Source organism: Bos javanicus, chromosome 15 (assembly GCF_032452875.1).
Source record: "Bos javanicus breed banteng chromosome 15, ARS-OSU_banteng_1.0, whole genome shotgun sequence".
Lineage (NCBI taxonomy): Eukaryota > Metazoa > Chordata > Mammalia > Artiodactyla > Bovidae > Bos > Bos javanicus.
The window spans coordinates 56559419-56583652 of record NC_083882.1 but is presented as its reverse complement, the minus strand read 5'-3'; the positions used below and the strand labels follow the sequence as shown (position 1 = coordinate 56583652).

At 39.0% G+C, this 24234-nt stretch overlaps 1 protein-coding gene and 1 pseudogene across 7 annotated transcripts in view; one reads left to right on the top strand and one right to left on the bottom strand.

Moving 5' to 3' along the window:
* ACER3 (alkaline ceramidase 3) overlaps nucleotides 1–24234 on the bottom strand; it is a 158980-nt gene that overhangs the window by 47808 nt on the left and 86938 nt on the right. For 6 of the 7 annotated variants that reach the window (XM_061380943.1, XM_061380941.1, XM_061380942.1 and 3 more), the window contains 3 exons: nucleotides 13956–14008; nucleotides 11160–11241; nucleotides 8318–8353 (listed from right to left, as the gene is read on the bottom strand). In XM_061380943.1, coding sequence (XP_061236927.1) covers nucleotides 8318–8353; nucleotides 11160–11241; nucleotides 13956–14008 — 171 coding nt within the window. Of the gene's footprint in view, nucleotides 1–8317; nucleotides 8354–11159; nucleotides 11242–13955; nucleotides 14009–23475; nucleotides 23520–24234 lie in introns of those variants that run through there. The other variant, XM_061380946.1, reaches the window with a different exon arrangement.
* On the top strand, nucleotides 17320–19429 carry LOC133226889 (heterogeneous nuclear ribonucleoprotein K-like; annotated as a pseudogene).

The following is a 24234-nucleotide window of genomic DNA, read 5'->3' as shown; positions in this document are numbered from 1 at the left end:
TTGACTGGTTGGATCTCTTTGCAGTTCAAGGGACTCTGAAGAGTCTTCTCCAACAACACAGTTCAAAAGCATCAGTTCTTCAGTGCTTAGCTTTCTTTATAGTCCAATTTCACATCTATATATGACTACTAGAAAAACCACAGCTTTGACTAGAGGGACCTTGTCTCTGCTTTTTAATAAGCTGTCGAGGTTGGTCAGAGCTTTTCTTCCAAGGAGCAAGCATCTTTTAATTTCATGGCTGTGGTCACCATCTTCAGTGATTTTGGAGCCTCAAAAAATAAAGTCTGCCACTGTTTCCATTGTTTCCCCATCTATTTGCCATGGAGTGATGGGACCGGATGTCATGATCTTATTTTTCTGAATGTTGAGTTTTTAGCCAGCCTTTTCACTCTCTTCTTTTACTTTCATCAAGAGGTTCTTTAGTTCTTCTTAGCTTTCTGCCATAAAGGTGGTATCTTCTGCATATCTGAGGTTATTGACATTTCTCCCAGCAATCTTGATTCCAGCTTGTGTATCATCCAGTCTGGCATTTCACATAATGTACTCTGTATACAAGTTAAATAAGCAGGGTGACAATATACAGCCTTGATGTATTCCTTTCCCAATTTGGAACCAGTCTATTGTTTCATGTCCAGTTCTAACTGTTGCTTCCTGACCTGCTTACAGATTTCTCAGGAGGCAAGTCAGGTGGCCTGGTATTCCCATCTCTCAGAATTTTCCACAGTTTGTTGTGATCCACACAGTCAAAGGCTTTGACATAGTCAATAAAGTAGAAGTAGTTGTTTTTCTGGAACTCTCTTGCTTTTTTGATGATCCAGCGGATGTTGGCAATTTGGTCTCTGGTTCCTCTGCCCTTTCAAAATCCAACTTGAACACCGGGTAGTTCACAGTTCACTTACTGTTGAAGCCTGGATTGGAGAATTTTGAGCATTGCTTTGCTAGCGTGTGAGATGAGTGCAATTGTGTGGTAGTTTGAGCATTCTTTGGCATTTGCCTTCTTTGGGACTGGAATGAGAACTGACCTTTTCCAGTCCTGTGGCCACTGCTGAGTTTTCCAAATTTGCTGGCATATTGAGTGCAACACTTTCACAGCATCATCTTTTAGGATTTGAAATAGCTCAACTGCAATTCCATCACCTCCACTAGCTTTGTTCGTAGTGATGCTTCCTAAGGCCCACTTGATTTCACATTCCAGGATGTCTGGCTCTAGGTGAGTGATCATACCATCATGGTTATCTGGGTCATGAAGATCTTTTTTGTACACTTTTTCTGTGTATCCTTGCCACCTTTTCTTTATATGGAAATCATGATATACCAAAATAAATCATGATAGTTACAAATCAGTGAATACTGAATAAAGTAGGAATATAAGAGAGAGTCCAAACAGATAAAAATAAATAAATTCAAAGTTTAACAATTAAGAGTATTTTCATAAATCTCAAAGTACTTTACTACCAAGTTGTTATTAATTATGAAAGGACAGAGAACAATTACACAATGGAGATGTGTATTAGACACTATCATAAGTCATCATGTTCCAGTATGTTGACAATAAACTTTCACGTGGTTTGGGGCAAAAGTTCTTTTTATCATCCTTGCAGCTTTTCTGTAATTCTGATATTGTTTAAAAGTAAAAGACATTTAGACAATAAAGAATTCCATAATAACCCGCTGAAATAATTAACAGCTTCACATTAAATGCCCAGAGTGGGTTCAAGTCTTTCACTCTTGGAGAAAGGCACTCAGCTCATCTGTGGTCAAGAAACATTTATGAGGGTGGGAGATCACGTAGGGATCTGTGGATAAAGTACCAGTGAGTGGGAACCGATGGTGGTAATAGGTAATGGGATTTAGGCATTTGGAATTTGTAATGAACTCATTCAATTGCCCAAACATAGTAAAGGGAGCCTCTAACAGAAAAAGCCAAGGGCTACAGTCAGGGGAATCCAGATTTTTCTACCACCTGATTACAGTTTCAATATGTAAGTCACTTGAATAAGTCCATTCACTCATCTAACTCTTGGATTCCCATTTGTAAAATGAAGGGACTGAACTAGGTGACTGTGGTTTCATATTTTTATAATCATACTCAAAATACTGATGTAAGAAGCATTTTATTTTGGGAGTTAATAGTATAAATTATTCTCTGGCGTGCTGCAGTTCATGAGGTTGCAAAGAGTAGGACATGACTTAGTGACTGAACAATTCTCATATGATAAGGCTAAAAGGCTGGTGCTTCCTACATAATTAGATGATAGTTTAAATAGTAGTAAGCTAAATGCAGATACTACTTTTTAACTGTAACATAATTTCATAAGACTCATAAGGCAATGAGACTTTGTAAAAGCATAGTTTTTGTAGGTATTCAGAACTAGTTTAAAATCTTAATTCTGCCCAAACTATACAGCCTTCTAATCCAGCCTACATGCAACTACTATAATGTTATGTCTCTGTCAATGACAAAATAAGTTCCAAACTCTAGCATGACAGTCAATAAGTCACAATTTGGTTCCATTCTTCTTTCTCTTCTCATGTTCTACATGATCTTGTGTTTAGCATAAGATTTCCCAAATAAGACCCCAGAATACCACTGTGCTGAGGGATATTAAGAGATATTCAATGAAAAGAAAAAAAAAAGAGTTCCATGGTCAAATAAATCCTCCTCAAATGTCATTTCCTGTGTGAAGCCTTCCAAATATCCTTCTATAAAAATTACTTAATCTCTTTTTATTCCCAAAGTACTTCACTTATATTTGACTTTGGGCAGTTTTTTAAATTCATAACTGAACTGAGGTTTAAAGTAAAGCACAGCTATCCCTAAGTTTTATATATTTGGTCTTCACATTCTTCCAAGTTCACTATTGCACAAAAATCTAAATAGTATTTTTCATTCTTTTGAAAAACAGATCTTTCGGACAATAAATTAGATTCCAAAGTAATTAGCTATAGGGACATATCATAAAAGTAATATGGGTTTCAGGGGAAAAAAGGATCTGGGTTCAATGTCCAGTTCTCCAATCAATGAGCTGAACACTGGGCAAATTATTTAACCTTTCTGATTCTCCGTTATCTCATCTATAAAATGAAGATAATCCCAATTCCTAAACAGATTTGCTGATATTTTAATAAGATAATGAGTTAGTCAATCTACATAAACTATATGAAAGAATATATAATATTTAGCACAATATTTAGTAAACACTAAAAAAGTCAGCGTCTTTTCCAGTGTGCTTATATATCCTTCTACTCTAATTTGTAATAAAATGGCACAAACAAAACATGATAGAATACAAATTTAAAAATGTTAAAAATCCAAGTTTCTCCTTTTCAAATTGTTTACATAGTGTGTCCTTTCCTGCAAACCTTGAGTGTCAAATTAGAAGGCACAGTAATAAAATACTGATGTGCCATGTCGAGAAACAATCTTTAGGAGACATCTACTTTGGTAAGATTTTAAGCAACAGTACTCTTTGAGACATTAGATGAGATCTCATCTGAGATACTCAACTACTGATTGTTCAATTAGCTTCTTTAAAAGGGTTACATTATTTCTTAAATGTCCATTTAATCTATTCTCATGTATGCTTTTGTTTTTGTTTTCCTCCTTAAGACATGCTGGTGTTTCTATTCAATGTGACAGCTATGTGATTTGAATATTATCTTTCGCAAGGCCATCAAGTTAAATAAATAGCATTTGGCTCCCTTTCAGATGTCTGGATCACCTTGGACTCAATAAAGTAGAACTGTTATCAGTATATTCTTCCTCAGAGAAGCTAATCTGGTTAGCAAGACAATCATCCTTGTTGTGACAGGTACTTTTAATTTTACTATCACTACTATCGGGGCTTCCCTCGTAGCTCAGTAGGTGATGAATCTGCCTGCAAGGCAGGAGACCTGGGTTTGATTCCTGGGTGAGGAAATCCCCTGGAGAAGGAAATGGCAACCCACTCCAGGATTCTTGCCTGGAGAATCCCATGGACAGAAGAGCCTAGTGGGCTACAGTCTATGGGGTCGTAAGAGTCAGACACGACTGAGCGAATAAGCAAACACACATCACTACTATCACTACTTCTTGTCTAGCTCAACTCAAATATCTCTTTCAGAAGCTTTCCATGATCATCATAGGCAGAAATTTATGCATGTCATCTTACATCTTACTAAGTAATTTTAGTATTACACAGTATTATTATGCTTATTGCCTTATGCTTTGCATTATCTTATATTAATTACTTTTATATAATCTTTATGAAATAGTACATATCCTTGTTTTGAACATTTTACAGACAAAGATATTGGAGAATACAATACTGGATTATTGTACAGCAAGAAATCTGTTGATGGATAATAAAATAGCAAGATACTGAGATTCTGAACTTTAAGAAATCAAAGTAGTAAGAAATAAAGATCCCAGCCTTAAGTCAGAGTTCCTTTAGATTAAACCACATTGCTCTGCTTTCCTTTTTCATTATTGTTAAGATTTTGAAAAATCTTGTCACAAATTCCAAAACAATTTTTCCACTTACAAATTCCAAAGCAATTTTTCTAAGTTTCTACAAATAAAAACATCAACATTTATATGAAAGAAAAATACTCTAAACTTTGACAATTAGAAGATTCTCAGAATAAGGTCTCTTTTCTTAAAAATGATACTCAGAAGATAATTAGGGATAAGTTTTTTTTTAAGCCATAAATAGAAAGTATCAATTATAATTACTTAACAGATCAGCATAGGATACTCTAGATCAGACATCTGAGGCTAAATTCTCTTTAAATAAAACTTAACAAAGTAGCAAGGAATACTACTGTATCAAAACAGTGAGCCGTTTTCCTTACTATTGCTCTTCAGTACCAAAGACAGCAATTATTTAGCTACATACAATAAGTATATTTTGTAATTCTATTTTGAGTCATCTAGGTAGATAGACTGTGTCTTTGCCTGCATTAGTACTTCTTTTACATGTTTATTATAAAGCATATATACTACAAATACATTTTTACAAGTTAATCATCCTGATCAGATAGTGAGTTCTGAGACCAACAGCCATGTAGTATATTAATACTAGTTAACATTTACTCTGGACTTCCCTGGTGGCTCAGACAGTAAAGCATCTGTCTACAATGTGAGAGACCTGGGTTCAATCCCTGGGTTGGGAAGATTCCCTGGAGAAGGAAACGGTAACCCACTCCAGTACTCTTGTCTTGAAAATCCCATGGACGGAGGAGCTTGGTGCAGGCTACTATCCATGGGGTCGCAAACAGTCGGGCACGACTGAGAGACTTCACTTTCTTTTACTTTCTTTACATGCTAGGTTTAAATGCACTGTTTCATTTAAACTTAGACAACTTTAGGAGATTATTATACCAACTTTAGAGACACAGTCTATAGAGCTCTATAAGAGCAGAGATGTCATTATTTCACTCACTAGTATATCTCTGCTTTTTTGGGGGGCGGGGAAGAATACTGGAGTGGGTTGCCATTCCCTTTTCCAGGGGATCTTCCTGACCCAGGGATTGAACCTGGGTCTCCCACATTGTAGGCAGACGCTTTACACAGAGTACATCATGAGAAACACTGGGCTGGAAGAAGCACAAGCTGGAATCAAGATTGCTGGGAGAAATATTAATAACCACAGATACGCAGATGACACCACTCTTATGACAGAAAGTGAAGAGGAACTAAAAAGCCTCTTGATGAAAGTGGAGAGTGAAAAAGTTGGCTTAAAGCTCAACATTCAGAAAACGAAGATCATGGTATCTGGCCCCATCACTTCATGGGAAATAGATGGGGAAACAGTGTCAGACTTTATTTTTGGGGGCTCCAAAATCACTGCAGATGGTGACTACAGCCATGAAATTAAAAGACGCTTACTCCTTGGAAGGAAAGTTATGACCAACCTAGATAGCATATTCAAAAGCGGAGACATTACTTTGCCAACAAAGGTACATCTAGTCAAGGCTATGGTTTTTCCAGCGGTCATGTATGGATGTGAGAGTTGGACTGTGAAGAAAGCTGAGCACTAAAGAATTGATGCTTTTGAACAGTGGTGTTGGAGAAGACTCTTGAGAGTCCCTTGGACTGCAAGGAGGTCCAACCAGTCCATCCTAAAGGAGATCAGCCCTGGGTGTTCATTGGAAGGACTGATGCTGAAGCTGAAACTCCAGTACTTTGGCCACCTGATGTGAAGTTAACTCATTGGAAAAGACTGATGCTGGGAGGGATTGGGGGCAGGAGAAGAAGGGGATGACAGAGGATGAGATGGCTGGATGGCATCACCACCTCGATGGACATGAGTTTGAGTGAACTCCAGGAGTTGGTGATGGACAGGGAGGCCTGGCGTGCTGGGATCCATGGGGTCGCAAAAAGTCAGACACGACTGAGCGACTGAACTGAACTGGAGTATATCTCCTGTGCCTAGTACAGCACCTGGTATACTGAAGGTACTTAAAAAGTGTTTGTTGAATAATGAGGAAACCAAAGCTCAATAAAGTTAAGTAACTTATACGGTAAGTGGAAAGACTAGCTTGAATTCAGTTATGCTTGACTTTAGATCTTAAGTCTGTGCTCTACTGCCTCTTTATTTCCAACATCAGGCTCAGAATTTGGTACTTAGAAAGTATACAGCAAACATCTAACGAATAAACGAATGAATGAATCCCTACCTTCAGAATGCTTATCCACTTCATCTAGCATTCCTCTACTTCTTCATTTCCCTATCCTGATTTTTAATCTCTAAGCCTAGATGCAAAGAGCTGACTCATTTGAAAAGACCCTGATGCTGGGAAAGATTGAGGGCAGGAGGAGAAGGGGACAACAGAGGGTGAGATGGCTGGATGGCATCACTGATTCGATGGACATGAGTTTGAGTGAACTCCGGGAGTTGGTGATGGACAGGGAGGCCTGGCGTGCTGCGGTTAACGGGATCACAAAGAGTTGGACACGACTGAGCAACTGAACTGAACTGAAGCCTAGGATATTAGTCATAATTATAAGTTTTCATCCCTCCTATCAGCATACACAGATATCTATTTATCTTTCCTATACACAGAGAAGAAAATGTTATTGGAAAAACACAGGAAATTACAGCATGGAAAGTTACATGAATAGTTTGTACCTTTTATTACAAAACACAGTACCAAATAAGTAAAAAACACAAAAGAGAAAACTGAGTGGTCATAAACGTAGAAAAATTAACTCAAATTTTTCAAGTAAGAAGTTTATAAAAACTGAAGTATTCTTCACATAAACTTACTTTATTTTTATACTGTGTTAATAAATATTTCTAATAAAGGGATAAATACACAGTGACATCACCTCGAGTTATAACAAACAGGAAAGTGAGAATGCCCCCCTCCCAATACCATCTATGTTATTCAGTACATCTCCTTTCAGCTGGCCTATGGAAAAAACCTAGGCACAATAATGTGGATATGGAATTTATTTCTTTAAAAAACATATTTCAGATGATTATTGTCTAGTTTTAGTTTAAAAGGTTACAGGAACATTTACTTTTTAATATAAACACAAAATATTCTAAAAAGTATAAGGCCTCTAATCCTCCTGGAATATGTGGTTCCTTGCTTATGTATATATTTCTATCTATCCTGCTTTGTTAAAAGAATAGTGACAGGAGTCAAACAAATCTAGTTAGAATCCTAGCTCTGCCCCTTAATAACTGTGTAACCATGGGGCAAATTACCTAATATCTCTGAGCTAGTTTCCCTTAAAATGTAGACAATAATCCATAATTTTTAGGACTGCTGTGGAGATTAATGTCTATGTAGTAATGAGCATAGTGACAGGCACATCACACCACTCAATAAACAATGGCTCTCTTTATTAAGGGTCTCATACTCATTCTACCCTAGTTTCTTTCTAGGATGCACATAAGTTACTATTTCTTATACCAAAGTTTCTTATGTTTGTTTCTTTTGATATAAATAACCTCCCAACTCATATATGTTAGACTGAAAATTTCTTGAGTATTTTCCCTATATCTTCTCTAAAAGATAATGTCATAAAAAAGACTGTTTACATGTGCATGTGAATAATATTTCCTGTTTTTTTGTGCTTATAAGAGCAATGCTGCACCTGCATGATTGTCTAACAACAGCTAGTGGAGCCTGGGCATTGAATGTTCTTGGTATTTGTTTTGTTACACCTCCTATAGGAGCTTGTCTGCAATCTGTTTTAAACACTGTTCTTTTGTAGAGCATCCACCATTTCATTTCCATAAGTTATACATGCATATAATATACTAGAAAAGGAAAATACAAAGCAGGTTAAGTAATAAAATGTGTAATAATTTTCAAAAATTACCTGATGGAATATAGGCTCCTTTACCTTAAGGTAAACCTGAAAAAAGATTAAAAGAAATAGATGTGAAAGAAGTGCCTTATGAAGGGGAAAGAAAACCTATACCTACTACCTTGCAAATCTCATACGTCTCTGGCTTCCCTTGTTTTGCATCCTAGAACTGACTCCAGCCATGTGAAACCAATCAGATTACGTGGCTGCCACAAAAGGGCTACTACCTCAGGTGTGTCTGCGCCACGGCTGGCTTCATCATGTTGTCATTTAGTTGCTAAGTTATGTCTGACTGTTGCGACCCCAGGAACTGTAGCCTGCCAGGTTCCTCTGTCCATGAAATTTCTCAGACAAGAATACTAGAGTGGGTTGCCATTTCCTTCTCCAAGGGATCTTTCCGACTCAGGGATTGAACCTATGTCTCCTGCACCCCAGGCAGATTCTTTACTGCTGAGTCACTAGGGAAGCCCGAGCTTCTTCAAGGTAAACTAAATGTTTCACAGCTGTTGTGGACTACTCTGGCCTCTTGGCCTCTGCATGAGCATCAGGGAGCACAGATGCATGAATACTCATCAGAGCTGAAGAGGTTATGCTGACAATCCCTGCAGCAGATCTGTTTCACACTAGCAAGAACACTGGGCTTAGCAGCAAAATTTCAAACTGCCACTTACTTGCTATATGTCTGAGCAAGTCATTTAACCAAAAGACTCATTTTTCCTTATCTGGATAATGGGAATAATAATAGTTAGCAATAATTAGCCAAAATATGCGCAAGTCTCTAGCACATAATATATGCTAATAAGTAAAAGCATTTAAAATAAATTTCTTGTTCTTTCTTCTGCTTCCAAAAATCTCTAATGCATTCACTGAGAAACATTTTCAGTTACACAAACTCTAGTTTCAGGCTCCAATGTCATGTGGGTGATTAAGTTCAATGCCCACTTATTGTATGCATTTATTGCCCTGTAAGAGTACACCTTTAAAAAGACATGGTAGAGAGGAGTCAAAATTTAAATCACAAATCTGAAATGACTCCTATCACTTACAAGACAAAGTCCAAATTTCAAAGCCTTCCCATGACATTGCTCTAGCCTTTCTGTTTGGCCTTATTCGTATCTTCCTGTCTCTTTCTCATCCTAGGCTCCAAAAAGTATACTGCTACCCCAAAGACGCTAGTTTCATGCTTCTGTATCTTTAAACATGCCATGCTTCACTGGGTTAGCAAATGCCCCTGCTGGTAAACACTCATCTTTTAAGATTCAGCTCAAATTATACCTCTTTCTTGAAGTCTTTTCTGAGGTTTTTTTTTTCTGCTTAGCAGAATCCACCACTCATCCTTCTTTCTACCAGACTGTCAATGTATAAATGTTATGGCATTTATTAGTTTGCTTCTCTCCCCTACAAGGAAATAATCTTTTTGACAGGAAGGACCATTTTTATACATCTCTATAGCCTCATTTAATGTACTGCTGATCTCACAAATTTTATGTAATTTTACAATTTGCTACAGAATTTCTTATTCCTGGAGGAAGTTCCTTCTTTACAAGAGTAGATCATTTCCTTCAAGCAACCAGAAAGCTTTAATAGTAAGATGTGTATGAAATATTTATATACGTATAACTCTAAACTCAATAAGGCAGAATGTTTTTAAACTCTGAAATTTGCTATTTCAAAATACTAATTTCCCTTTACATAATTTCAGATTCTCACTGTTAGTTACAGAAGAAATGCAGAGGGGCAAGGCTCTTAAAAGGCTTTTTTTTTTTTTTTAAGGCAAAAGAATTATGGAGTCCTTACTGTGTACCAGGGATTAATTTTTACAACTAATATGAAATGTATGTTTATTACTATTTTCACTTTACAAATGAGGAAATTTCAAGAGGTTAAGTACCTTGTCCAAAGTCCCATAGTTATTAAGTAACAGGGTATTTAGTAGGTCCTTAACCAAGACAAGCGGAGAAGGCAATGGCAACCCACTCTAGTACGCTTGCCTGGAAAATCCCACAGGCAGAGGAGCCTGGTAGGCTGCAGTCCATGGGGTCGCAAAGAGTCAGACACCACTGAGCGACTTCACTTTCACTTTTCACTTTCATGCCTTGGAGAAGGAAATGGCAACCCACTCTAGTGTTCGTGCCTAGAGAATCCCAGGGATGGGGGAGCCTGGTGGGCTGCCGTCTGTGGGGTTGCACAGAGTTGGACACGACTGAAGCGACTTAGCAGCAGCAGTAGCAACCAAGACAAGCAACTTAGAGCATAAGCAGATTTTGTAGGAAAGATAATGAGTAGGTTTGTATCATGGGGCAGGGGTAAATAAGTTCAACTTGGAATGTGCTGAGATTGAGGTTCCTAATATTAGTGATATCTAAGGCTTAAGATGTGGATTTGATAGTTGTCAGGTTATAGGTAGTACTAGAAATGTGGGAACAGATGAACTGGCACACATAAGTGATCAGCTATCTCAACCTATTTGGAAAAGTTTAGGCATTAAAATAGTCACAGGAGGCACTAAAGATCAGAGCCAATTTCTTTTTTTAACAAATAGGACATAATATGTTCATCCATGAGGAAAAGTTAATCATTATTTGCTTTCTATTGCTATTGAATATCTGCTTTTTGACTTTTCCCACTTCCTGTCAAAAAAAAAAAAAAAAAACAGGTTTAAAAAAAAAATTGTTTCAACTTTTTGTTGAGAAATAACACCTAAATAGAAAACAAAGAAGCAATATCTATAAGGGAGTTTCCTTTAGAAATATTTCAGTTTGAACAGCATGAAGCAAACACTACAGCAAAATGTACCAAACTCCATAAATGGCAGTTCACATGCTTAATTTATTAGAAATAAAATATGACTTACCATGGTTACTATTAAACTGAAGAGAACTAAGGTAAAAAGCAGATGGTAATTCACAGACTTCTTCATCTTAAAACATTCAAACCTTAAAAAGAAAAAAAAGAGAGAAACTTGTTTTAGAATATAAAACTAGGAAAACAAACAGAATGCTATTTTGCCATGTGTATACATGCCCTGGGTATACTGGTGCCCATCATTTCCTTGCAACCACACACTCATCTTAGAGAACCCACACGGCCTACAGCCTTCAACAGGCTGTGGGGATCAGGAGAAGACACCTGATTTCAAATAAGGGAAGAAAGCAGTCATCTTCTGCTCTTTTATTAAATTATCTACTCTCAACGTTGTCTCACACAGGTACAGGTGTATCAGGATATTAGTTTATCAATGCTCACTGTTACTTTTTCTTTCAATAAATATAGTTTTGACAGAAAATATAGATCAACAAACAATGTTAGGGAGAGCACAGACTCTAGTCTCAGTCTTAAGAATAGGTTTCAGAAAACAGTAGCTAGAATTTCCTTGGTTTTGATCTTAGGTTTTCTAAGTGCCCAAATCTGCACTGTCACAGATGGGTTGATGACATATTTTTCTAGATTGGGGTTCAGTTCTGTTCAGTTGCTCAGTCATGTCCGACTCTTTGCGACCCCATAAATCACAGCACACCAGGCCTCCCTGTCTATCACCAACTCCTGGAATTCACTCAAACTCATGTCCATCATGTCGGTGATGCCATCCAGCCATCTCATCCTCTGTCATCCCCTTCTTCTCCGGCCCCCAATCCCTCCCAGCATCAGAGACTTTTCCAATGAGTCAACTCTTCAGATCAGGTGGCCAAAGTATTGGATTTTCAGCTGTAGCATCATTCCTTCCAATGAACACCCAGGACTGATCTCCTTTATAAGGGACTAGTTGGATCTCCTTGCAGTCCAAGGGACTCTCAAGAGTCTTCTCCAACACCACAGTTCAAAAGCATCAATTCTTTGGCACTCAGCTTTCTTCACAGTCCAACTCTCACATCCATACATGACCTCTGGAAAAACCATAGCCTTGACTAGACAGACCTTTGTCGGCAAAGTAATGTCTCTGCTTTTGAATATGTTATCTAGGTTGGTCATAACTTTCCTTCCAAGGAGTAAGTGTCTTTTAATTCCATGGCTGCAATCACCAACTGCTGTGATTTTGGAGCCCCCAAAAATAAAGTCTGACACTGTTTCCACTGTTTCCCCATCTGTTTTCCATGAAGTGATGGGACCAGAGGCCATGATCTTCGTTTTCTGAATGTTGAGCTTTAAGCCAACTTTTTCACTCTCCACTTTCACTTTTATCAAGAGGCTTTTTAGTTCCTCTTCACTTTCTGCCATAAGGGTGGTATCATCTGCATATCTGAGGTTATTGATATTTAAACCACAGTGCAAAAATCAGTTTCTCAACCTAAACTGACTTTGTAAATAAAATGTACTGGAACACTGTTACACCCATTGGTTTATAGCTTATCTGTGGCTGCTTTTATGCTATAATAGCAGAGGTTGAAGACTTGCAACAGAGACCACAGGCCCAGGGAGCCTAAAATAATTACTTCTGGTTATTTACAGAAACAGTTTCTGATGAGTTCTTTTTAATAATATGTTTTTTCAAACTATTTTTAATTTTTTAAAATTTATTTAGTTTTTCAGTTCATTTCAGTCACTCAGTCATGTCCGACTCTTTGTGACCCCATGGACTGCAACACGCCAGGCTTCCCTGTATATCACCAACTCTGGAGCTGGCTCAAACTCATGTCCATCAATTCAGTGATGCCATCCAGCCATCTCATCCTCTGTCATTCCCTTCTTCCCCTGCCTTCAATCTTTCCCAGCATCAGGGTCTTTTCCAAGGAGTCAGTTCTTTGCATCAGGTGGCCAAAGTATTGGCACTTCAGCTTCAGCATCAGTCCTTCCAGTGAATATTCAGGGCTGACTCCCTTTAAGATTGACTGGTTTGATCTCCTTGCAGTCCAAAGGACTCTCAAGAGTCTTCGCCAACACCACAGTTCAAAAGCATCAGTTCTTCGTGCTCATCTTTCTTTATAGTCCAACTCTCACATCCATACATGACTACTGGAAAAACCATAGCTTTGACTAGACAGACCTTTGTCAGCAAAGTAATGTCTCTGCTTTTTAATATGCTGTCTAGGTTGGTCATAATTGCTTTACAGAATTTTGTTGTTTTCTGTCAAACATCAACATGAATCAACCATAGTATACATATGAAAACTTTTTATTTTTGCATATCTTTAAAAGAAGATATTATTGAGCTAGCAATGATGATCTGGTTGAAAAGAATCAGATAACCATCACATAAGAGGTTCAGACAAGTTTGAAGTATTAATACTAGGGAACAGAAGGTATACTTTAAAAGTTAAGTTTATTAAACTTGTAGGTTATTAACTGCATGACCTTAAGCAAGTCATCTCAGCATAAGCTATGCTTATAGTCTTAGATAAAATGGGGACAATATCCATTTATCTTGTACAACTGTGAAAATTTAGAGATGACTTGCTGCCCTGCATAATTCAAGGTACAAAGTAGAAAAATGTTATGGATTTTGGATAATATATTTGAGATCACACAAATTCATAAACATTGTTAGTATAACTTCCAAAAGATTATACTCTGTATTAAAATCACAAAAGTTATAATCTTCTACACCGTTTTTATCTCCCAGTAATATAACTGCATTAATTATGTTAATTCCCTATGAAACAAACATGAATTTTAAAATATATCAAGTAAATGAATTTTAAACATAAATACTTACATGCAGTATACAAATATACAACAGCTGTAGATCATTGGGAGTTCATCCAATAGCTAAAAGAAACAGACAGGTAATAGGACTTGAATACTGTAGAGCTGCAATTATTATCAAAATCCAAAATAAAACATCAGAATGACTAAGATGGTCACCTCTTATTATCTAATACATTTTACTAATTATCATATATATATCATTATCTAATTTACTCTCTGTGTGTATAGATTATTGTTTTTGAACAAATGAACTTATCTAGCCATCCATCTGTCTTAATGTACATATTTAAGTAGGATGCCTGACTCACTGCTCAGCTTGGATCATTCAGCATCATAAACTATGATAACATGCCTCCATCAAGGAATGATGTCCATCATATACAGGTGATAGGTCCTATCAGTATTCTTTTGCATTTTTTTCTTCATCCTATAGCACCTAAGATAAATAAAATGGTTGGATGGCATCACTGACTCAATGGGTATGAGTTTGAGCAAGCTCCAGGAGATGGTGAAGGACAGGGAAGCCTGGCGTACTACAGTCCATGGTGTTGCAAAGAATCAGACAAGACTGAGCAGCTGAACAACCACTCATATATATAAGAAGAGATAGTAATGGCTGGGGAAGTCAGTTGATGTAAGTGACGTCAAAGTATGTCTCTGAGAAATAATATTATTATTAGCAATAATAACAACTATAGCTGCTGCTATTGCTAAGTCGCTTCATTCGTGTCTGACTCTGTGCGACCCCAGAGATGGAAGCCCACCAGGCTCCCTTGTCCCTGGGATTCTCCAGGCAAGAACACTGGAGTGGGTTGCCATTTCCTTCTCCAATGCATGAAAGTGAAAAGTGAAGTCACTCAGTCGTGTTTGACTCTTTGCGACCCCATGGACTGCAGCCTACCAGGCTCCTCTGTTCATGGGATTTTCCAGGCAAAAGTACTGGAGTGGGTTGCCATTGCCTTCTCACAACTATAGCTGCTGCTGCTGCCAAGTCACTTCAGTCGTGTCCGACTCTGTGTGACCCCATAGATGTCAGCCCACCAGGCTCCCCGTCCCTAGGATTCTCCAGGTAGGAACAACTATAGCTACTATATATTAAACTACAAGCTGGAGAGTGTCCAGCTAAGTGTTATGATAGTTATTTCTTTTTTGGGGGGGAGGCGGGGGAGGGTTTACTTCTAATCCTTAAACCAATCCTATAGAATTTACTCACTAAATATGCAGTTAATGAATTCTTTAATAATATACTACTATACGCTAGGCAACATGTTAGGAGCTGAGGATATGAAGAAAACAAGACATAATCACATAATTCCCCTCAGGCAGTTCACAGTCTATTGAGGTAGAGGGAATGAAAAATAAGTGATTAAATATACAGTAAATATTCCCAAAAAAGAAGCAAAAGAAGCCAGAAAAGGTAGTGGCAGGAAATGAAGTGAGATGGCAAAGAAAGGCATTCTAGGGAGAAGGAAGAGAATTTATGCAAAGCGATATATTCTAGTAAATTATAATAATGAAAATGACAGCATTTGTGCAAGGTATTATGATTAAATGTTTCACATTCATTATCTCATTTAATCTGCACAATCCTAAGGTAGGAACTATTATCTACATTCCAAGATGAAAACACTGAGGCTTAGATGGTTTAAGCAACATTTAGAAGATCACAATGCTAATAAGTAACAGAGCCAGATTTTGAAGGGACTCTTTTATATTATGTTGCCTCCAAGACCTTTCACTTGAGTCACCTTTAAATGTTCAAAAACACTGGTATAACACAATGACAGTTCAGTTCAGTTCAGTCGCTCAGTCATGTCCGACTCTTTGCGATCCCATGAATCGCAGCACGCCAGGCCTCCCTGTCCATCACCAACTCCCAGAGTCCACCCAGACTCACGTCCATTGAGTCAGTGATGACATCCAGCCGTCTCATCCTCTGTCGTCCCCTTCTCCTCTTGCCCCTAATCCCTCCCAGCATCAGAGTCTTTTCCAATGAGTCAACTCTTCGCATCATGTGGCCAAAGTACTGGAGTTTCAGCTGTAGCATCATTCCTTCCAAAGAAATCCCAGGACTGATCTCCTTCAGAATGGACTGGTTGGATCTCCTTGCACTCCAAGGGACTCTAAAGGGTCTTCTCCAACACCACAGTTCAAAAGCATCAATTCTTCGGTGCTCAGCTTTCTTCACAGTCCAACTCTCACATCCATACATGACCACAGGAAAAACCATAGCCTTGACTAGACGGACCTTTGTTGCAAAGTAATGTCTCTGCTTTTTATATGCTATCTAGGTTGGTCATAACTTTCCTTCCAAGGAGTAAGCATCTTTTAATTCCATGGCTGCAGTCACCATCTGCAGTGATTTTGGAGCCCAAGCTGCAGGTAAATCAACCACTAGTTTTATGAAGATTCCTTTATTTAAAGTTTTGTACCAGGATCTACTGACTTTACATTAAACATATAAATGGGTCTTTTGTATTTCCATTTAAAATTTTAAACTTTTCGTTCTAAGTCTGTGAAAAATGTATTATTAGGGATTGCACTGAATCTATAGATCACCTTGGGCAGTATGGTCATTTTGACAATACTGTTTCTTCCAATCTAAGAACATGATGTATCTTTCTACCTGTTTGAGTCATCTTCAGTTTCTTTCATCATGGTCTTATACTTTTCGAGTACAGGTCTTTTGCCTCTGTGAAGTGAAGTGAAAGTCACTCGGTCATGTTCAACTTTTTGCGACCCCATGGACTATACGGTCCATGGAGTCCTCCAGGCCAGAACACTGGAGTGGGTAACCGTTCCCGTCTCCAGGGGATCTCCCCAACCCAGGGATTGAACCCAGGTCTCCAGCATTGCAGGCGGATTCTTTACCAGCTGAGTCACCAGGGAAGCTTAGCCTCCATAGGTAGGTTTATTCCTACGTATTTTATTCTTTTTGTTGTAATAGTAAATGGGATTATCTCAGTTTCTCTTTCTGATATTTCTTTGTTAGTGCACAGAAATGCAACAGATTTCTATATAATAATTCTGTATCCTGCAACTTTATCAGATTCATTGATGAGCTCTGAGAGTTTTCTGATGTTGCTTTAGGATTTTCTATGTAAGTATCCTATCATCTGCAAACAGTCAATATGTGATTTTTAAGGGGACACAATTCAGTTCACAACTGTGGTAGTATGTTTTGTAATATAAATTTTATTATTATTCAGGTATGGTGAAGCCAATAGATCAGGAGATGACTGCCACTGAAAAGGGATTTCCTGGTGGTCCCCTGGTTATGACTCTGCACTACCAGTGCTGGGGCCCGAGTTAGCTCCCTGGTTGGGGAGCTAAGATTCTGCAAGCATTGTGGCAAGGTCAAAAACAAGCAAACGGAAAGGAGGAGGGCGCTTCAGGCAAAAGCACTGCAGACGCCATTATCCTCTGTTTCTCTGCTGCACCGACCTCGACATCTTGCCTACTTCCCGCCTATTTGCGGCCTATAGGCTACTACAGCACTAGGGTGTCAGTTGGTCCCGCCCAGAACACTTCAGTTCTGCCCTGGAAGGATATATTTAATAACTGATTGGTGTGTCCCATGAATACAAGAAAATGGAAACTGAACAGCCAGAGGAAACCTTTCCCAACACTGAAACCAATGGCGAATTTGGTAAACGCCCTGCTGAAGATATGGAAGAGGAACAAGCTTTTAAAAGATCTAGAAACACTGATGAGATGGTTGAATTACGCATTCTGCTTCAGAGCAAGAATGCTGGGGCAGTGATTGGAAAAGGAGGCAAGAATATTAAGGCTCTCCGTACAGACTACAATGCCAGTGTTTCAGTCCCAGACAGCAGTGGCCCCAAGTGCATATTGAGTATCAGTGCCGATATTGAAACAATTGGAGAAATTCTGAAGAAAATCATCCCTACCTTGGAAGAGGGCCTGCAGTTGCCATCACCCACTGCAACCAGCCAGCTCCCACTCGAATCTGATGCTGTGGAATGCTTAAATTACCAATACTATAAAGGAAGTAACTTTGACTGAGAGTTGAGACTGTTGATTCATCAGAGTCTGGCAGGAGGAATTATTGGAGTCAAAGGTGCTAAAATCAAAGAACTTCGAGAGAACACTCAGACAACAATCAAGCTTTTCCAGGAATGTTGTCCTCAATCTACTGAAAGAGTCATTCTTATCGGAGGAAAACCTGATAGGGTTGTAGAGTGCATCCTTGATCTTATATCAGAGTCTCCCATCAAAGGACGCGCTCAGCCTTATGATCCCAATTTTTATGATGAAACCTATGATTATGGTGGTTTTACAATGATGTTTGATGACTGCCGTGGACGTCCTGTGGGATTTCCCATGCGGGGAAGAGGTGGTTTTGACAGAATGCCGCCTGGTCCGGGTGGGCATCCCATGCCTCTCTCCAGAAGAGATTATGATGATATGAGCCCTCGTTGAGGACCTCCTCCACCCCCCCCCCCCCCGGACGAGGTGGCCGGGGAGGTAGTAGAGCTCAGAATCTTCCTCTTCCACCACCACCACCACCTAGAGGAGGAGATCTAATAGCCTATGACAGAAGAGGAAGACCTGGAGACCGTTATGATAGCATGGTTGGTTTCAGTGCTGATGAAACCTGAGACTCTGCAATAGATACATGGAGCCCATCAGAGTGGCAGATGGCTTATGAACCACAGGGTGGCCCTGGATATGATTATTCCTATGCAGGGGGTTGTGGCTCATATGGTGATCTTGGTGGACCTATTATTACTACACAAGTAACTATTCCCAAAGATTTGGCTGGATCTATTATTGGCAAAGGTGGTCATCGGATTAAACAAATCCGTCATGAGTCAGGAGCTTCGATCAAAATTGATGAGCCTTTAGAAGGATCCGAAGATCAGATCATTACCATTACGGGAACACAGGACCAGATACAGAATGCACAGTATTTGCTGCAGAACAGTGTGAAGCAGTATGCAGATGTTGAAGGATTCTAAAGCAAGATATTTTTTCTTTTTTATAGTGTGAAGCAGTATTCTGGAAAGTTTTTATAAGACTAGTGAAGAACTGAAGGAGTCCTGCATCTTTTTTTTTTATCTGCTTCTGTTTAAAAAGCCAACTTTCCTCTGCTTCATAGGTGTTCTGCATTTGAGGTGTAGTGAAATCTTTGCTGTTCACCAGATGTAATGTTTTAGTTCCTTACAAACAGGGTGGGGGTGGGGGAGGGTGTGCAAAAACTAACACTGAAATTTTGAAACAGCAGCAGAGTGAGTGAATTTTAATTTTTGTTCATTGTTGGTGGTTTAAAGAAGTCCCCCCATGTAATTATTGTGAACACTTTGCTTTGTGGTCACTGTAACATTTGGGGTGATGGGACAGGGAGGAAAAGTAACAGTAGTCCATATGTCCCTGGCATCTATTCAGAGCAGTGTGCAGAATGTAATGCTCTTTTGTAAGAAACGTTTTATGATTTTTAAAATAAATTTAGTGAACCTATTTTTGGTGGTCATTTTTTTTAAGATGGTCATTTTTCAAATGGCTGAATTCCCTCCAACCTACCCCCAAACGGAACACTAAGTTTAATTTTCAGTCCTCTGTTGGATATAAATAAATGGCATCTCTTCTTGGACTTAGGCAAAATATCTTGACAATACTCAGTTCTGGTGATTCTTAATGATTTGAAGTCCATTGCTTGGGAGGAAATTCCACCACACATTCATGCTTATAATAAGCTGGGGATTTTTGTTTGTTTTTGCAAATGCTTGCCCCTACTTTGCAACGATTTTCTGTTCGTAATTCTGAAGAACCAAGGTGGGGAGCAACACAACCGATGGAATAGTGGTATAAGTTTATACCAGAAGCTTAATGACAAGTTTTATCAATCAGAATAATACTTGGTTATGGAAGTGACTGATGCTAAATAAATTCTGATTATTTTTTATTAGATAATTTCTCACATATAGACTTAAACTGTCAGCTTGGTAGTGTCTATTAGTTAAACTTTGTAAAATATATATATACTCTTGTTTTTCCATTGTATGCAAATTGAAAGAAAAAGATGTACCATTTCTCTGTTGTATGTTGGATTATGTAGGAAATGTTTGTGAACAATTCAAAAAAAAAAGATGAAAAAAAAAAAAAGTAAACAAACAAAATAGGAGGTGAAAATTAAGGGGGAACTTTCCTCCTTCAAAAAGAAAAAGAAGGAAAAGATAGTTTGCTATTCACAGTTCCCAAGAGAGAACTGCCTTGCCATGCAGAGCAGCACAGCAAAGCACCAGGGTCAGTCAGGAGGCAGAAAGAACAAGAGGAAGGTTATGGGCAAGAGCCTTTATAGCTATTTCCCTAAGAAATGCAAGGCAAGGGAAGGTAAGCAGTTTTAGAATTGACTAATTTGAATAACTTCAAGGGGCTCTAGGATATAGGCGTTATCTCTAGTTATCTGGTTGTTGCTACTACTGTTCAGTCACCTAGTCCAACTCTTTCCAACCCCATGGACTGCAGCACACCAGGCCTCCCTGTACCTCACCATCTCCCAGAGTTTGCCCAAGTTCATGTTCATTATATCAGTGATGTCATCCAGCCATCTCATCCTCTGACACCCTCTTCTCCTTCTGCCCTCAATCTTTCCCAGAATCAGGGACTTTTCCAATGAGTCAGCTGTGTGCCTCAGATAACCAAAATACTGGAGCTTCAGCTTCAGCATCAGTCCTTTCAGTGAATATTCAGGGTTGATCTCCCTGCTGTCCAAGGGACTTTCAGGAGTCTTCTCCAGCACCAGTTGGAAGACATCAATTCTTTGGCGTTCTGCCTTCCTTACAGTCCAGCTCTCATAACCGTATGCAACCACTGTAAAGACTACACGAACCTTTCTCAGCAGAGTAATGTCTCTGCTTTTCAACACAATGTCTAGGTTTGTCATCACTTTCCTGCCTAGAAGCAACTGTCTTCTGATTTCATGGCTGGCACTATCAGGTACCTGGCACTGAAATGATTAGGGCAGAGAAATACTGCCTCCTGTAGTGTAAGAGGTAGTTTAGAGAATGGGTTCTGAATTGGTTAGTTTGCATATAAAAGGCACAGTTCAGGCTGAGTAGTTTTGCTATATCTAAGAACTGGCTATCCCTTGTATATTCATGTGCCAGAGCATCAAGAATACAGAAGATAATAAAGTTGTTACAAACTGAATATTTGTGTCAAACACAAATTCATATGCTGAAGGTCTAACCCCCAGTCTGATGGTATTTGGAGATGAGTCTTTTGGGAGGTAATCAGGGTGAGATGAGGTCATGAGGGCCGGGCCCTCATGATGGAATTAATTAATTAATTAATTAATTCTAAGAAGACACACGAGAAAACTAGCAAGAAGGTGGCTGACTCCAAGCCAGGAAGAGAGCTCTCTCACCAGATCTGATCACGCTGATACCCTGAAAAAAATCTATTGTTTAAACCATCTAGTCTATGGTATTTTGTAATGGCAGTCTGAGATGACTCAGTTCAGGCGCTCAGTTGTGTCCGACTCTTGGTGACCGCATGAATCGCAGCACGCCAGGCCTCCCTCTCCATCACCAACTCCCGGAGTTCACTCAAACTCATGTCCATCGGTTGGTGATGCCATCTAGCCATCTCATCCTCTGTCGTCCCCTTCTCCTCCTGCCCCCAATCCCTCCCAGCATCAGAGTCTTTTCCAATGAGTCAACTCTTCGCATCAGGTGGCAGTTTCAGCTTTAGCATCAGTCCTTTCAATGAACACCCAGGACTGATCTCTTTTAGAATGGACTGGTTGGATCTCCTTGCAGTCCAAGGGACTCTCAAGAGTCTTCTCCAACACCACTGTTCAAAAGCATCAATTCTTCGGCGCTCAGCTTTCTTCACAGTCCAACTCTCACATCCATACATAACCACTGCAAAAACCATAGCCTTGACTAGACGGACCTTTGTTGGCAAAGTAATACCTCTGCTTTTGAATATGCTATCTAGGTTGGTCATAACTTTCCTTCCAAGGAGTAAGCGTCTTTTAATTTCATGGCTGCAATCACCATCTCCAGTGATTTTGGAGCCCCCAGAAATAAAGTCTGACACTGTTTCCCCATCTATTTCCCATGAAGTGATGGGACCAGAGGCCATGATCTTCGTTTTCTGAATGTTGAGCTTTAAGCCAACTTTTTCACTCTCCTCTTTCACTTTCATCAAGAAGCTTTTTAGTTCCTCTTCACTGTCTGCCATAAGGGTGGTGTCATCTGCATATCTGAGATTACTGTATTTCTCCCGGCAATCTTGATTCCAGCTTGTGCTTCTTCCAGCCCAGTGTTTCTCATGATGTACTCTGCATATAAGTTAAATAAGCAGGGTGACAACATACAGCCTGAGATGACTAGTACAGTAGTAAATATGTGGTGTCAGATCAGGTATGTGTGGAGAATGCTCTGAAGGGAAAAAGATAAGAGTATTTCTATTTCGGTAAAAAGGCTGATGGGGGAGGCAGAGACATCAATTAGGAACCAGTTATAGCAATCTGGGTTGGAGATAACAGATTAAGGCAGAGGCAGATGGAGAGAGCCAGAGGTAGATGCACTCAACAGTTATTATACAGAAGTTGAATCAAGAGGTTTTAGAGTTTCTAGAAGTGAGAAAAGCAGGAGAAATTAGAAATGAATCAAAGGTTTTGGTTTTGGTTTTGGATGTAAGGTGGTTTCATTCACTGAAATAGGGAGCAAAGGAGAAAGAAGGGTAGTATTTATTTATAACCAGAACATCTGCTGTTGACATTATAAAGTCTGATATTGCTTATATTACTACCTAACATTTAAGCTATTTTTATTTTTGTATTATAAACAAAGTTATAAGTGAACAAACATTTTTCTTTGGTTTTAGTTTCTAGGATAAATATAATTATTTTTACTTAGTTGAAATACATGAATATTCTTTTAATAGCATTTTTCCACTAACATCAAACATATTACATGCTCAGTACAGAATACATAGAAATTGCAGAAGAACACAAAGAAAAAATTTCTTCAATTTTTACCCTCCCCAGGATTATCAGTAACTGTATATATCAGTTAGTGAACGCATAAAAGAATGAATTGAATGAGTGAATAGATGAAAAGAAAATCTGGGAGAAGTCTCCTAAAAACTTAAAGTTCCTATAATCATCAACGCAAGATAAAGTCCTAAAATGAAACAAAACAAAACAAATGTGGGTCCTAATCTTGTCCCTAACTTCTAGTCAGATAACTTTCCCTCTCTTGGGCTATTCTTCCATTTCTAAAATTTACAAATTTGGACTAAATTTTAAAAATCTCTTTTAATATTAAGGTTCATATGATTCTAAATTGTCCTTTGGTTGGTACTTTTCACCCCTTATGTGACAGCCATCTGCCCACACCAATTATCTCTACCCCTTCTCTATAATGCTGTCCTTAATCCTACTCCCAAATGTACTGCTCTTGACTGGCTGCCACAAAAACGTGACACAATGATCACAAGGAAGAAGTCAGGAAAAGCCTCCATAAGGGCACACACAATTCAATACTACTTACAGGAATGAATCACTAACCATGGATCAGTAATGGTGGTTCAAACATTCTGACTGACTGAAGAAAAAGGAAGGAAATTAACATTTATTAGACACTTAATTAATAGATCCTATGATGGTCTTTTCATATGCCAATCAACTGATCCTCATAATACTCCTACAGGTATTATTAGACTCTTTAGATAAATGAGAAAATTAAGGCTCAGCAAGATTAAGTGGCATGACTATGCTTAAACAGCCAGTAAAATGGTAGAATCAGAACTGGAACTCATGTAGCAGCCACCTAGGAACAATAAATCTAATGAAAATATCACTCTAGCTCTGCTGCTGCTGCTGCTAAGTCGCTTCAGTTGTGTCCGACTCTGTGCGACCCCATAGACGGCAGCCCACCAGGCTCCCTGGTCCGTGGGATTCTCCAGGCAAGAACACTGGAGCGGGTTGCCATTTCCTTCTCCAATGCATGAAAGTGAAAAGTGAAAGTGAAGTTGCTCAGTTGTGTCCGACTCGTAGTGACCCCATGGACTGCAGCCTATCAGGCTCCTCCGTCCATGGGATTTTCCAGGCAAGAGTACTGGAGTGGGGTGCCACTGCCTTTTCAGCACTCTAGCTCTAAAGCATTCTTAATACAGAACTGTCAATAATTGCTGTGCTCAGTGTGTGCAGGAATAAAACAGGCCTCCACTTTCTCTATAGCTACAACACACTAAGTTCAGGCTGGTGAAATGGTTTGCTGACCACCAGAGGCAGATATGTGGCAACTCTG